This window comes from Aphelocoma coerulescens, chromosome 20 (assembly GCF_041296385.1).
Source record: "Aphelocoma coerulescens isolate FSJ_1873_10779 chromosome 20, UR_Acoe_1.0, whole genome shotgun sequence".
NCBI classification, from domain to species: domain Eukaryota; kingdom Metazoa; phylum Chordata; class Aves; order Passeriformes; family Corvidae; genus Aphelocoma; species Aphelocoma coerulescens.
In genome coordinates this window covers 7,437,832-7,453,426 of record NC_091033.1, presented here as the reverse complement: position 1 = coordinate 7,453,426, position 15,595 = coordinate 7,437,832, and the positions used below count along the sequence as shown (strand labels likewise).

General features: G+C 43.0%; 2 protein-coding genes across 11 annotated transcripts in view; one reads left to right on the top strand and one right to left on the bottom strand.

Moving 5' to 3' along the window:
* Positions 1 to 1,492, top strand: part of ZMYND8 (zinc finger MYND-type containing 8) — a 49,791-nt gene extending 48,299 nt beyond the window's left edge. For all 5 annotated transcript variants that reach the window (XM_069033805.1, XM_069033802.1, XM_069033807.1 and 2 more), the window contains one exon: positions 93 to 1,492. In XM_069033805.1, the coding sequence (XP_068889906.1) occupies positions 93 to 194 (102 nt within the window). In that variant the 3' untranslated portion in view covers positions 195 to 1,492. The remainder of the gene's footprint in view (positions 1 to 92) is intronic.
* Positions 1,493 to 3,187: 1,695 nt separating this feature from the next.
* EYA2 (EYA transcriptional coactivator and phosphatase 2) overlaps positions 3,188 to 15,595 on the bottom strand; it is an 88,025-nt gene continuing 75,617 nt past the window's right edge. For 4 of the 6 annotated variants that reach the window (XM_069033929.1, XM_069033928.1, XM_069033926.1 and 1 more), the window contains exons 11-16: positions 11,619 to 11,677; positions 10,651 to 10,811; positions 9,506 to 9,620; positions 8,803 to 8,924; positions 7,881 to 7,981; positions 3,188 to 4,354 (exon numbers count right to left, since the gene is read on the bottom strand). In XM_069033929.1, the coding sequence (XP_068890030.1) occupies positions 4,274 to 4,354; positions 7,881 to 7,981; positions 8,803 to 8,924; positions 9,506 to 9,620; positions 10,651 to 10,811; positions 11,619 to 11,677 (639 nt within the window). In that variant the 3' untranslated portion in view covers positions 3,188 to 4,273. The other 2 variants (XM_069033930.1, XM_069033931.1) reach the window with 2 other exon arrangements.

The window sequence follows — 15,595 nt, the reverse complement described above, 5'->3', positions numbered from 1 at the left end:
GGATTTCCCCTGGAAAATAAATCTCTGTTTCTGTGGTCATGTTTATGTGACCTTTAACATAACAATCTGTTTCTCTTGGTTTTAATCCACAGACCATTCCTGTAGTGGTAAGTCCTTCTGCTGGGACAGTGGCAATGAGAACTGGAGTTCAGTATGTTCAGACCACAATGCCAGTCCAAGTACGAAGAGTCTAACTGCTAACAAGAAGTTCATACAGTTGTTGGAATAAATAAATCTAATAGAAATGTGACAAATAAACACAGTTCTTTGGATTAACCTCAGAGGTTCAGACTTTAGCTTTGTGTATGTGTACAAAGCATTAATTACACTACATTAATGTAAAGCATTAGTGCTGGCTTAGAAAAGCTGAGGACAGGTAAGATCCATATTAAATCTATGCTTCTTTTGTAAATAATGTACAATTTGTGGATGTCATTAGAGTACCATCTCCTTTTTTATATTTGTATTGACTTTAACTTATAAAGAGTGAAGTTGGAAAAGGAAGGTTTAAAACAGCCTTATCACAACCTAATGCTGAAAAATGGTCTTGGGAAACTGCATCAAATAATCTGAGAATCTGAACAACTTTTTCCATTTAGAGTGAAAAAAATTTCTGCACTTTGAATCTCTTGTGGAATTTCTCTGAACAACCAAGTGATGAAGGATATCTTTTTTCAGTTAACTCTATCAGGCAAATGATGTGGACCTGAAATCCATAAAAATTTACACTGTTTTTCACAATGACCAGGCTGACAACAATATTCATGTTGCTTACAGGTTAAAATTAATTTAAAATTTCATTCAGTCTAAGATCAGAGAATTTGGAAAGTGTAATAGCAGCTGGTTGTAGCAGGATTTCTGATACTAGTATCAAAGATTAAGGACAGTAAAGTTTGTTCCTATGCTTTACAGTTTTCTTATTTTTTAAAAATCCTCCCAGAGGACTTTGAAAAAAAACTAGGTGTGGAGAAAAAACATGGATTGGGAAACATGGGCAAAGGACTCTTGATGCTGGGCCAGAGCATGTATTATTTATATGATGGAATTTATGTTTTTATGTAAGCATGAAGCAGTACAGTATGAGAGGAAGTACCCCCTGGAGATGCTGTCTGTTACACTGAGACTGTAGTCCCATTTTGTATGTTGTGTAAAACGAAAGCATTGAACAAAGCAAAGGTGATGTATGTATATGAGAAAATTATTTGTATGATATCATTCCAGTACATTCTGTTGTACATTTTAGTCCTATTGATTTCTCTCATTGTTTATATAAGAATGCGGTTTGTACAGTCTCCAGCTAGTACCCAGATTAGAGGGAAAAAAGTATTAGAAGAAAAAAAAGTGAGAACAGAATATTCATTAATTGCAGTTGTGTCAAAACTAGCCTAGCTGGCCTTATTTGTGAAGCATAATTGCTTTTAGCATATGGAAGTATTTTTTCACATTTTCTTTGTATAAAATTTGTATTAAACTTAAATATCTTTTTTGACAATTGTGTTTCTTTGTGACTAAGACAGGTGACACACACAGTATGCTTTGGGTTTCTCCAAGTTTTCAAGAAACGTCACCATTTTTTTATTAAACTGTTTTAGAAAAATGCTCTGTGTTCCTGGATTTCCAGTTTTGGTTCAATCTGGAGGAATGTTCATTTCTGCACAATCTCCAGATCACAGGTAATTTCACTTACGTTGGCATCTTCTGTCTCAAAAGTGCAGGACCTTTGGATCCAAGTGTGTCCAGTTTGATGTCGTGTAACATTTATTCATTGGTTGGATTGGGGTTGGACTGATGCACATCATTGTTAGGTGTATTTGTGGGTTAGAAATGGGGCCTCTCATGGTGAGTGCAGTTGTAGCCCCTCAAGAGGGCATGAACTGGGCAAGACTTCCGTGTGTGTGTCTTAATTATGAGTTAGAAGAAACAGGAAGCTGGTGAAACGTCTAATAGTAAAATCTGTGAATATTGTCTGAAGTTCCTGCTCCCACATTTACCTTGTTATGTGCATTTGTAAAGCAACCACAGTTCATGTTCCCAGTGCTACTGTTTACAGAAAAGCACAAAACTGGAAAGCTTGACATGTTGTTTTGGCCTTCCCCAAGGAATCTGGATGCTGAAATGAGGCCTTGCATTAGAGGAAAGAGATGTACAAGATGTACACTGCTTTCTAACACCTGTTCCAGCCTGTGGAGGTTTTTTCCTACAGACGAGTTGTTTTCTTTCCTCCTCCAAAATAACAAGTGACCAAATCCTAGAAAAGTATGTAGAAAATGTAGAAATGCATAAAACCACAGGTGAAGGAGCTGAGGCAAGACCTGTACGTGTGTCTGTGCATGTTCCCAGACCTTTTGTATGTTCCTAGGTACAAAATTGCTGTAGATCACCTCTTCTATCCATGATAAATTCCCTGGAACACTAAATCTTGAACAGTAAACAGAAAATCTGAATCCTCTTGCTGCACTGAGAGACGTGGTGCCTGGAAGGAAGTGCTGACACCTGAGTGAGAGACGTGTTCCTGACCCTGGTGTGTCCTGCCCAAAGCTCTGCTAAAACAGAATGTCAGCAACAAAACCAAGAGCTTTCAAACCTTTAAATATATTCAGAAAGCAAAATCTTCCAAGACTTTAAGGAAAAAAAACCAATCAGTGCTCAGACAATTGACTCAATTAAGCCAGGTATTAAATTTGGAATTTCAAGGCAGATCAATTAGCTGATTGAAGGGGTATTAAAAGCTGAAGTAGTGCTTCTCTAGGAATCTACAATCCCTGGCATTTATTCCTATTTCAAAAGTTTATTTACCAGAGAGCTTATCTTGCAAGCATTAATCAATTCTCCACTGACTTTGTCACAAATAGGAAATTGTATCACAAGTGAAGGAAATCATTCTTACAGCTGGGAAACCTCGAGGAAAAAATTCTGCTCAGCAAGCCCTGAGAACAGCACTGCCTCTGCTAGAAAAGTGACATTTTGGATGGAGTTGTGCTAAGCACAGAGAGCAGCTCTTTGCAAATGCCCCCATAGCATCTGCTGGGAGGCTGGGTTTGGTCATGCTGATGTGTCACAGCTGCTGTGGGGCTGCTGCCTTGGATTAATTTAGGATCAGATTTTCTGCTTTAGCTCGGCAGAAAATCCCCTCTCAGATCTAGCACTGTTTTCTGTAAATGTTTTTATAGGTTAGGAGTATCCCTCAGGTTTGTGGAGCACTTGTGTAACCCTTTGAGAGGTGAGGGCTGTAGCACTTGCTGCATCTCTAACACCTCCTTCCAGAGGGGCTTTGATCCTTCTGACCTTACCTGGTGCCACAGCAAGGAACAATCAACCATTTTCAAACTAAGAGATTCCTCCAGGCCCAGAGAATTTAAATATTCTGAGAGCAAGATTACCAGGCCAGCCTTGAAATGGGGAGCACACACTACACATCCTACCTCTAGATTCAAGAGTGGTGGGAGAGAAGGCAGGTAATCCACTCCCCCAAAATGTAAACATGTTTTTATTTAATGCCTTTCACTCATCACAAGGTACTTTTTCCCAATCCTCAGCCCCAAGATGGCAGCATAAGGCACCGTGTAGACACATGCACAGTCCATGTACCATCTTGGTAAGGTTCAAAAACACAGCTACAGTTCTTACCAGCAGTACCATGTGTCCTTACTACTCATGTACACAATATGATTCTCCCCAGAGTTTGTTCTGGAGAAATGAACTATTAATTTAGAACAGTAAGACTTTCCCCACCCTCCCCACCCCCCAAAAGCCAGATGAAAAACACAGGTACAGAGCTTAATACCAGAGTAATGAGATTAGTTCATAAATTAAAAAAATAAAAAAAAAATCAAAAAACAGAACAAAACAAAGAATCAACAGTTTCACTCCTATTTTCAGAAGGTCCCATGTGATATGATGGATTGTGCAGACTCCTTGCTGTGTCCTCTTCCCCTTTCAAAACCAAGAACGCTGACAGGGAGACCCAGATTTGTAGCATTTGCCTTGTTGATGGCAAAAAGGCCATTAGAGCTCCGTGCCTCCACCTTAGCCAGCAACTGCAGCATCCCAGTGACTATCAGGAGGACTTTCCTCTGTCCAAAGGAAGGAGGATCTGAGACAATAGTCTTTGGCTGCAAGTTCTTAAAGGCTTCCACTGAAAGGGTTCTCCTTCAAAAAAAAGAAAAACTGCAGTTGCTGTGGGATTTTTTTTACTAAGAAAATGTTGAGGAGTAGGTGGAACCGATGTAAGAGTCTGAGTGAAGCCCTCCCAGTGCTAAGATGTTGGGGTCTGCTACAAATATTCAAGTTCCAGGGCGTGCCGAAGAGCTTCCAGGTCAGCGTGACAAGAGATTCTCCAGAAGGGCATGTTGTGCTAGAGTGAAACCAAAAGAGTGGATTTTTTTTTCTGTTTTTGTAGAATACTGATACCAAAACAACTTTCTTCATTTGTACCCTCAGGAACTGAGTTTTGTACTTGGCCACCAGGCTGTCACAGTGCCAGAGGCAAGGAGGCTCATCTTAGGGAGGAAGAGACAAAGTGGGAAGTGTCTCTTTGTTGATCTGTCTCTCCTATGCAGACAGGAAGACACATCCTCCACAATTTATGAGTATCCTGCTTCACAGGTGATGGAGGATGTGGGCTGGATACTAAACTTTGTTCCTGATTTTTTTTCCCCCATGGATTGAATAGGAATGTTTCTAGAACTGCAGTATTACTAGAAACAGTTTTAGGCAAACATCAGTAGTAAAAGCTGTTATCAGTGATTCACAGACAAGTGAATTAAATCTATCTGTTGTAAAAGGAAGTTATTGAAATTTATAAAAATATAATTAAAGGGATAAAATGCCACACAATCAAAATGCTTTCTAACAATTCACCTTCCCAATTAACTGGGACTGTAGGTCATACTGCATTTTCTACAAATGTAGGAACTGGTATCATTGCTCAGATCAATTTTTGTTTAACAGAACACTCTTGCCTCAGAGGAAGGTGCAATGGGGTTATAAAAGTCTGTCCCCCAAAAACTGTTCTAATTCCCATTTATGGGAGATTATCTTAAATTATTCTACTGCCTTCCTGTTTTTGAATTTGTATTTGCTGTGATAAATCTGAAGCCATGTACACACATGCCCAAGTTTTAACCAGCCTGCTCCACTTGAAATCTGAGCATCTGGACAAAATATGGAAGGTCAATTACCTGTGACCTGTTCTATCTTCTTTATATACTACCCTGATCATTCTCCTAGAAGTTGTGAATATACTGTAGAAAAACAAGACTTGCATCTGAAAGAGGACAAAGCATCAACTTTTTAACTGCTGTGAAACAAGTGCAGTTCAATTTCATCAGGCACCTGGAATGTTACCTGTAATCAGGGTGCCCTGAAAGCATCCCTGAACAGCACAGTTCCTTAGCAATAGCTGTGATCCCTATGGTTACTTGCACAGAGAGAACCTCAATATAATTAGAACATGCTCTTAGCTGTTAAATACAACTTTTCTTGGTGTGTTCTGGTGAGCCTGGGGTTTGTGCTGGATTTGTTTCTTCTCCAAGACTGTTAAAGCAGTTAAATCAAAGACACAGCTCCTTTCTGCACTGTGATTTTGTAACATTTGGGACTGTGATTTTCTTTGCCTTCTCCCAGAATGCCAGTCTCTGCACAGTCAGCGGTATATATGTATTAATAAATGTACAGAAAGCCTAAACTGACAGCACTTAGTCCCTTCCAGCATGGGCATAACACATCTAAGAGTCTTTTATCACTGCAGGAATTCACCTGTAACCACGCTGCTTGTGCATAAACAGCTTCAACAAAGCTTCAGAGAACATACCCTTCCTAGGCAGATTGTGATGGAGGTGTTCCTTTTCCAGTTGTACCTACCTGTGTACAAAAAATTCCAGTGGTTCCAGAGTGTCTATTTACACTCCTCTAACCCTTAAATACAACTAAAGCTTCTCTCTGGTATGTTGCCTGTTGCCTACCAGTAAACAAATGTTTCCTTCGAGCTGTTTATCAGTGTGTGTAGAGACAGCAAACAAACCCAGACAGCTGAAGTGACTGAAATCCACTGTTCTGCAATTTCACTTTACGGGGAAAAGTTATTTCCTTCTCCCTCCCCCAGTTTCTATTAAACCCCTTCCATTAAATTATCTGTTTTTCTTTCTTAAACCAGAAGAAAACTTGGCCTCCCAGCCACTCCTGTTGTTCAGCAGTTACAGATTTATCACTCATCAGACAGGTGAAGAAAAATGACCCACAAAACTGGAGATGTTATCAGTGCTGTCAGCAAAACAGCGAAAGGCTCTCTGCCTGTCCCCTCCCTTTTTTGTTTTCTCTGTATAAAGCTCAGGTGTGTAGAAGGTTTGATTAATGATTGTCATCAATCAAAAGAGGCGACAGCCCAGCAAAGAATGTGCTCTACTAATGGCTGAGCTGCTTAGGCCAGGAGACATGAGCAGGAGGCTCTTGAAATCCCAGCAGAGGAGACTGCTGAACCTCCCCACCTCACCATGCAGGCTGAGAGCCCCTGAAGCCTTTGATGCAGTCCTGTTCACTGACCCACTGCCTTTGAAGTGTGGCACTGAGCTGCCACAAACAGCCAGCTATTGTCACTTCAGCCCCAGTCATGCATTTTGGACTCTTCCTGACAGCTCCTTAACCCTTCATGAGCTACAAAACCGTCTGCAGTTTTAGGTAGTTTTCCAAGGTGGGTGCAGATATTGTTTGCTTCCACTGGCCAGGAAAATTACACTATAAAAAAAAATAGGGTTTCTGTTGCTTTGAAGATAACCTGAGATACAAATTCTGGGGATAAAGTACATGCCCCCCACTTATTTGCTGGGATCCCTTTGTTGCTGGGCTTGTGGAACCGAAGAGCTCAAATTTGCTTGGAAAGTCTTTGCAGGATCTTCAGCCAGAATAAGATAACCAGGTCCTCCAGCACAAGGTTCACCTGTATAGCTGAGCTCCTGTGATATACACTTCGTACATCACCTGAGCTACACCAGTTGTTTGTATATCTGTTAAAAATTAACAAGTTTGCTGAAGATGGAGCTCATTCAGCCAGTTCCTGCATCTCAACTCATGTGCAATGCTCCCGGAGCAAACGCAGCTCTATCACATTTCTCCAGTCACATCAGGAGCACAAGACCCAGGATGCACAAAGACATCTTGCAAATAATGTTTGCCATTAACAAATTGTATCCCTGGCCCTGTAAAGCCAAATAAATGGAAGCTCCAGGCAATTTTCTGTTCAAAAGTTTAGGAAATGAAAACTCTGGCTGTTCCAATTCTCACTATTCCTGATCACACTGCTTTTGCAGTTTCTGTTCTTTGTATTCAGTACAACTTTCTAATTTCATTTTGCTTGTGAAATTAATCACATTGATCCGTAAGTCATTGATAAAGGCAGCAACTCTGTACAAGCCCTTTTGGTATTTGCTATAATGAAGTTGCACTCCATGATCTCAACGAGTCATAAATATAAACACATGTATGGATATAGGCATATTCTAGTAAGTAATTCAAAATTAATTCCAACAATTTAGAATTTACAAAAGCAGCACATGTAGATCAGAAATTCACTCTGCCTGCTCATCTGAGATCACACACTGGAATTTCCCTTTTTGTGTCTTTACAGCATCTTTATTAAGCAAGAATGATTCCTGGAACATGTGACACTGCAACTACCTGAAATATTGTAGCAGCTGCCAAAGTGTGTGGGGGGGGATTTAGAGCATAGCATTTCAGACAAGGTGATTGTTGAATATTTTGCATATTAAGAAATGAGACCAATTGTAAACTGCTTCAAGTGGAGGGAGCTTCATTAAATGCTTAAATAATGAAAGGGTCATTCATCAAAACTTGGAAGAATCCAGCATGGCATCCACAAACTGTACCTTTTTTGCTCCCTGTTCCTCTTCAACACCATCTCCTATTACAATGTACACGGCTTTCCTTCCAAACCTCTGCATTATTCTTTCAAAACAGCTCTCTTTCCCTAAGCAACACAAGAGAAGATACATTTTTTTATCTGGACACACACCACAGGCAGAGCTAATATTCAGGTACAGGACCTGGAGTTATAACCTAATTGAATTGGCTGCAACATTCTTTGCTTTCTTTTCAAACTGGAACCAAACTGGATCTTCTTCTGAGGCGGATCCTCTCCATCTCATGACAGTTACTAGCACTTGTTTTGTCAGCCAAGGACTTCCAAGTGCTGCTGTGAGCTTTGTGACTGTGATGCCTTGCTAAGACACCAGCTGGCAGACTGATGTGACACTCACGGCATTCAGTTTCCAGAGCCCTCTTCTGTTCATTCTGGTTGCAGTAAAAACATGAAAATGAAATCCTCAGAGTTTCAAACACACCAGAAAGAACAGAATACAAAAAAGCCCCAAGCCAACCCTATCAGTCCTTATTACTCACAAACCTTCACAAAGCTCATTCAGCACACTTGACCCCTCTGCAAGAGTAGGATCCAAACAGTGTTTCTGTAACAGGTCCAACCAGCCCTTCCTTCCAGCTGGGTGCAGCTGGACATCCCATGTGCAGTCAGTGCACCATAGGGTGGATAGGGATCTCTATATCTGGCTCACTCCCCCATGGAGACACTTGAGAAGTGTTTTTTAAATTTTTTTCCCTGCAGTCTGTACTAGGTTAAGTGTGGGAGTCAGGATGTGAATTAGACATCTCTAAGGACAGAGCTAAAAATAAAGCTCACTCATTGCTTGTTACAATCAGGTTGGATGGCTGTGCCTGACTTAGGGACAAAACTTCAGCCTGTCTTAGGTGAGACTTCAGTCAGTTTGCTCTTACCTGTTTTTGTTGCACTGTAAATGTTTTCAATGGGGAAGACAGTGCCCAGTCCATAGAGAAGCACTTTAGCCAGAGCTGGTATAAGCTGAGTTGTGGTGACCAACACATTCACACAGTTGGGCCTAGAAAACAGAAGTTATTAGAAATCTGAACTGAAAGATGGCAGGAAGCAAACCTTTCCTGCCACTGGAAGTTCCCGAGCCAATGGGGGATTTTGCAGCCAGAGGAAGATAATGTGAGTACCAGAGATGCCTTTTGATCAGCTCAGTACAATGAAAAAAAACCAAACCAAACCAGCAGCAGTGATGCAGTCTTACTGCAAGCTTGCCAGGATCTATTTGGTGGGAATTTAAACACAATGGATTAATGTCCATACTGGGTTCTGTGAGTGAACGTGTTCAGGGACAGAAGGGCTCTTTCCTCCCCCTCCTCTTTTGTAAACCTGCTCACATGAAAATGGTGCCATGGATGAGGGAGCCAAGGAAAGGCAAGGAAAGGACTGTTGTGCTTTTGCTCAGTTCATCATCCCAAGCTCACCCCAACCCTTGATAATTCAGCCTGGCAAACGTGTGCAGACTGGCCTCCCACAGGCTTGGCCAGCAAAGTCCTGTAAATGTGTCTTGATTTGTTTAGAGGGGGAACACAAGGGAAGCAAAGGAGCTCCGGGATCAAACCCACAGGCAATTCCTGGAGCTGTTCTTACCGGGAATGTATCAAATTCAGCGCCTTCAGAGCATGTGTGAGCCAGAGATCAGTCAGCGCTTCCAGTTCTGCTCTCAACTGCAGCCAGGTTTCTCTCTTAGGAGCTCCTATTAAACCTGCAAGCAGGGAAAGTGTCCTTGCAGAAGCACAGAAAGGGAATTGTGTGGCTTTTGTAGGCCCAATACCAAAGGGCACCTGCCTGTATTCTGAACTCTCACACTGCCCCTCTCTTGGTGGCCCTGGTGCCACTGCCTCCCTTTGTCAGTGTCAGTGTCACTCCAAGGCTCTGCCCTGAGGTCCGTGAAGCCCAACAGCAGCACAATCCTCTGCTGCTGCAGCTCAGCTTCCTTCCCCTCTGGCGGAATGGTTCAGAGTCAAGCACACACTGCGGGACCTCCTTGGAACACCTTTCTTGGAGTGAGCATAAAGCTGGCATGGGAAGTGAGCAAGAGGATCGAAGAGCAGTGTAAAGTGGGCAGTGGCCTGGGCAGAGAGACACCTGAGGCCAGGATGGTTTTGTTTCCCCTGAAAAGCCGTGCCCCATTTCCAGTGCGTGCCAGGTAGACTTGTCCTCCAACCAATAAATAAGTTGTGGTGATACTTTTGAGTTTTGCTTCTTTCTTTTTCTATTCAGAGGGCAACCTGCACTCATGTACTGAAAAGGAAGCTGAGAGTCTCTTGGAAGAACTGTCTGCAACTAGGGGAGACGAAGGAACCCAGGGAACCCTGATATCTGGAGGTATTGTTTTGGGGGAGTTAAAAACAAGTAGTTATAATACAAGAAAGCCTTCAGAGATCAGACATGTTGTGTAGAAAAAAAGGAGCATATCCAGTTTTGAACTGTTTCCTTGCCTGCTAAACATTCTGGAAAATTGGAGAAGGTTGCTTTCCTGCCAAATAAATCACAAAATTAAGCCTCACACTTGGACTTGAGTCTTCTTCAAACCACTAAACCAGGTATTTCAGTGACTGCTGCAAATCCTGTACAGAACCACATTTCAGGGTGACTGCAGAGGCACTTGCTCAGCTCATTGTGAAGCACCCGTATCATGAGGCTCCCTACACCTCCTCCAGAGATGTTCCTAGAGGGTCTCCAGTTTTCGGGAAGATGAAAGGCCTGCTGGTTGCCTGGCCACTGGCACTTACCCCCCACATTGTTTTTGTAGGTGTTGTACATCTCTTTCACCCGGCGGTAGCGGAACGCCAATTTCCTCATCCAGTCAACTCCCCCATGAACCCCCGAGCCCAGACACAGGTTTGCACTGGCAGTGGAACTGTGGAAGCCATCCGCAGAGAAGTTATACGTGCTGGGAGAGGGAGGAGGGAAGGGGAGAGGTCAGTGTAATTACAGCCTGCACAGTGCCAGCAGGGAGGGGAAACGACTGAAAAGAAATGTGGAGACAAGTGGCAGCAGAGACACACAGAGGACATGCTGTACGGAACTGAAGTTCATCTTTAGCACCATTACCAGCACAGATCTAAAAAATGTTCTGTTCCTGCATCAATTTCTCACAATATTCATCCATAAAACCACAAATTGCAAAGCTCTATGTGAGTTCTGCACATTTCATTCTTGTCCCTTTACCATGGCTCTGCAGGCAACACTTTGGGAAAAGCAGATGGAATTTTACAGAAGTAGTTTCATGAACGTGATGACCCAACTTACACAGGTAATGGTAATGTTTGGTGCATTTTGGGTACAAGTTTCAACAAGGATCTGGCACGGCCAAGTCCAACTCCTCACTACTAAGCCCATTCAGTACAGATTGGACAGGGGGAAACCTTTCAGTCTGGTTTTGAAGCATTTTGGTGACAGCTGTGACAACTGTCTGGTCAAATCATATCAGAAACTGGTATGGTCTGACTGGAGTTCAACCTAATTTAGATGTACTTCCCAGACTGGTTCAAAGCTCAGCATAGCCAGGGCCTGACAGAAGGCACAGGCACAATAATGTGAGATAGTGAACTGTACTTGTGTGTACTTGATAAATGCAGACAGCATGGAGCCAGGAGGGGAGAGAGCGCAGGTTTGAGAAGCATTGACCAGCCTCCTGCTATTTCCAAATGGCTGGGGACTGCCTGTCCTGCAGCTTCCAGCTTGGGAGATCTCATACCTTAGATCCTGGCCATTGTCATCTGATGATACATCATCTATGTGGATCTGGTCACAGTCCTGAGAGGCAGACAAGAAAAAATACAGTGGTGAGTAGATGTTGTGGGAAAAAAAAATTGAAATCATATAATGCACAATTATTTTAAGTGTAATATTAAGGAGACAAAATCTTACATATTGCTAGTATTGTAGTCTAGCCAGTTAATTGTTAGCAACAAGTATCACGTAGCACTTGCACAAAATATGAACAGAGTGTGTGTGTGAGATCCACTGTGATCTAAGGGCACAACAGCTCTTGAATAACACACTAAGTGGAACTCCTTCCTATGCAGACAGGAGGGAGAGAGATGCTCGTGTTTTAGCCAGGAAAGCTGTGTTTTTTCTACTCTGTATGCATGATAAGGCAGAGACTTGGCAGCCTTTCCCCCTGTGAGAATACTGCTTTGGACAGGAGGTATATGCCCAGATAATTACAGGGGGAGAAGATCTATCCCAAAGAGATTTCCAGAGACGCCTGTCCTGCCGGTGTTTTCCCAGTTTGTTCTGAGAGGGCTGAGCTTCCTTTGATGTGCAGGGAAGCTGGGCTGAAGCACTGAAGGCAACACTCCTTCACTGCCCCAGCCACAGACTGAGCTGAGGAATAATGTGTGTCAGTAATGAGGAAATCTGTGCACAGGAAATTTAACCAGAATATATACTTGGAGCTCAGCCTGCATGAAGTATGTGCTCCAGATCCTATCTTCCAAAATTCTTCATTGTTCAAATGGTGGAGGCCCTGCCTCAAAAATGTGAGAAATGTTATTCCTTTGGTTTCTTTCCCAATCTCAGCATTAAGATTAGAAAGAGAAAAATCGGGAAGCTTCCCCCACCACCTTAACTCTCCTTTCTCCATGAGGCTTACAGGTGAGAACAGAATAGAAAGCCTGCAAGCTGATGAACACTATCTTTTGTTTTGGTTGATTTTGCAATAGAGTTTAAAAGCTGTGACACTTGGTACCACAGGACTCTGAAGTCAGAACAACTGCAGCTAACCAAGGTGCAGTAATTCTTCACCACTTCGGTGTTCTGTAAACCACAGAATTTGTTTTACCTTCCTTTCACAATTATGAGTTTGATGAATTAAACTAGCCCCTTTCAAAAAATTAGAAAAAATTCCCCAAACAAGTAACCAAACTTGTTGTCAATGGCAGAACACGACAGAGAGCTCTTGTCCATATTAATGAGATTTTCTGCAGCATTTAGGTAATTCTCAAAAAGACACACAATTGCATCTTGTTCTCGTCTCATCAGCCCTCTTATCAACCCATCACTGGAGTGTAGACTGCTGTATATAATTGGAGCCAAGCAGCAGAATAGCAGATCTCTGTTGGCATCTCTCTCCCTTCTCCCACCCCAGCATTTTGTAAGCCCCCCTCCCAGTAGCTGTTGTGAACCACGCTGGGGTAATACAGATACAGCCCACTCCACTTCAGCTGTATGATGCGGGGCATGAAGTCAGGGGAAAGGCATTTGTGGAGGGATCTGTTTTTCTCATTTGTGAATGGATTGTTCTGTACCCTGAAGTGTGACAACAGTAGCTATCACATTTCTAACTTAATAAAATACCCTGACACTGGGTGAGACGCTACCTCATAGCGCCGGCTGCGCCTCTCGTGTTACGGGGGAACTCGGGGAGCTGGCTGCAGCCACAGTGTGCACCACGTTTTACCACTCGGTTACAAGACTCATTTTTCATTCTTGCAGAATTTCCTTGAAGTCCCAGTGAGTGGGGAATCAAAGCAGGATATCTCGGCTGCTGAAAAGGAGGAGGCTGTTCGAATGGCAGGAAGGCTGTGATGGGGACACGGCCCAGGTTTCACATCTGCTGATGTTTAAGCTGCTACTCTGGGATCTCAGGGTGGATGATGTGTGGCACACACAGCCTATACTTCAGTCCAATGTGTACGACCTCAGCCAGCCCTTGCAGCTCTGGGCACTGATCTGGTTTTACTCTTGGGTATCTCTGGGTGCTACACAACCTGCCTCCAGGTGGGACCAGCCACATTTAAAGGCGCCTGAGCTGTTTTAAACGGCACTGCTGGCTTGGAGAAAGCCTCTGCTGCCTCCTTGTGAAATACAGGGCTCCTGAGGAGCTCCATCTGTTACCCCTCACATTCCCTCTGAGTACTCTCAAAGTATGTCTCAAGCAGGTATGAAAACAACTTACAAATGCACACATAATCTATTTGTGGATCAGGACTGCGCTAGAGAGTTTTAAACATCTCATGGATTCACTGATCAATGGAGCTTGCATCCCTCATTAGGTGAGGGTTAACAGCTCCTCCAGGGATGTCTCTGAAAGGCAGCAACTTGTAAACACACTAATCCCCTTGTTTGTTAATTCCTCATCCCCTTGTCAGTCCTCCTGTCCTTAATAACTGTTTTCCAGAGAGCCAGACAACAATATCTCCAGAGGGGCTGGGGGTGGAAGGTGCTACTCTTTAGCCAGCATTGTGCTGTGAACAAAAGGCATCTGGGAAAAAAAGCACAACCCTGGAAAGCCCAGAGTTTGTATTTTAACTTCACTGTGATTTGTAACCTTGGCTAAGTTCTTTTCTCCCTGATTTCCCTAAAAAAGGGAGCAGAGAGGACGAATGCCTCCTGTCAGGTGAATATTTGCTGATATGTTCTGCAGCAGGATCAGAGCCTCTGTGCACAACACCTTGCATGGCTCACACTTGTGGACTGCAGCGATTTCATCTACCTGTAAGACTTAACTTGCTGACAGAGAATCCTTTTCTGTAAGAAGACTACAGTTTTTTACTAGGAGTCCAAGACTTCTCCAGACACCCACCGGCCCTGGGGACCAGTGATCAGCCTCCTTCCATACAACTACCCTGAGGTTTGGGGTGAATCAGCTGGAACCCGGCCTGTCCACTGGACTGCAGCACCAAGGGAGGATGGGTTGAAGCAGGATGGATGGGTTGAAGCAGGATGGATGGGTTGAAGCAGGATGGATGTGAACAGATCCATCTGAATGGATCTTTTGGTTCACCTCTGCACACATCCATGATTTCCACTCCCGAGCACAGCCAAAATGCATTCAGCTAATGCATCCAGGAAACAATTACCTGAATCCCTTCTGGGTAGATCCTAGGAAAAGATAAAGCCCTGGCTAACCAGAGTTTCAGAATCTTTTTTTTTTTGGACAGAAAAAAAGGAGCATTCCAGTTCAGAAATGTTTTGCTGTGTTTAGCATCATCTGGTAAGAGAACTCTTGCTTTGGTTTCAAATGGGCAACTCTCCCACTGCTGTCTCTGCTACAGCCTCTCGAACTCTGCCCCAGCACAAAAGATGGTCAGAAATGGTTTCTGCTCTGTGCAGTTTTAGCTCATTTTGTCTTGTACAGGCCAGCGTTGCACCACATGATGGTGCTAATGTATATGGTAATGCTTGTGGGCCTACAACTGAATCTGTTTCTGTGCTGTGTTTTACAAATTCTTTTGTCCATTTTTAAGGATGTCATTCACTGCATTTTTTTAAGCCGAATACTCAGTGATGTATGATCCTTAAATCCCACTCTGTGAATACACAAAGGTGACTTTTATTTACCATCCTAAATGAAGGAATAGGGTGGGAAACTCTGGATGCCTCTGCTGCTTCAAATTCTTCCAAACTGACATGGCTTTTTTGGAAAGTAAAATTCTGTAAGGCACATTTACTTTCCTTGAATTCTCCATCATCCCTCAATTTTTCATTGAAAAACCCCAGCTGAAACCAAACCACCGATGCCCAGAGCTGCTACTGACTGACAAATGTGCACAATCTGATGAAGGCCAGACAATTTGCTGCTTCATTTGAAGTTTTAGAGCAGCAAGTGAAAAAAGGAGAAAACTTATTTTAAAATTGGTAATTCTTGCAAAAGTCTAGAAAGGCAGAGGGGTTTTGCAGGGTCACTTTGTGCAGGACATGGAGCTTTGCTGCATCACATATTGAGAT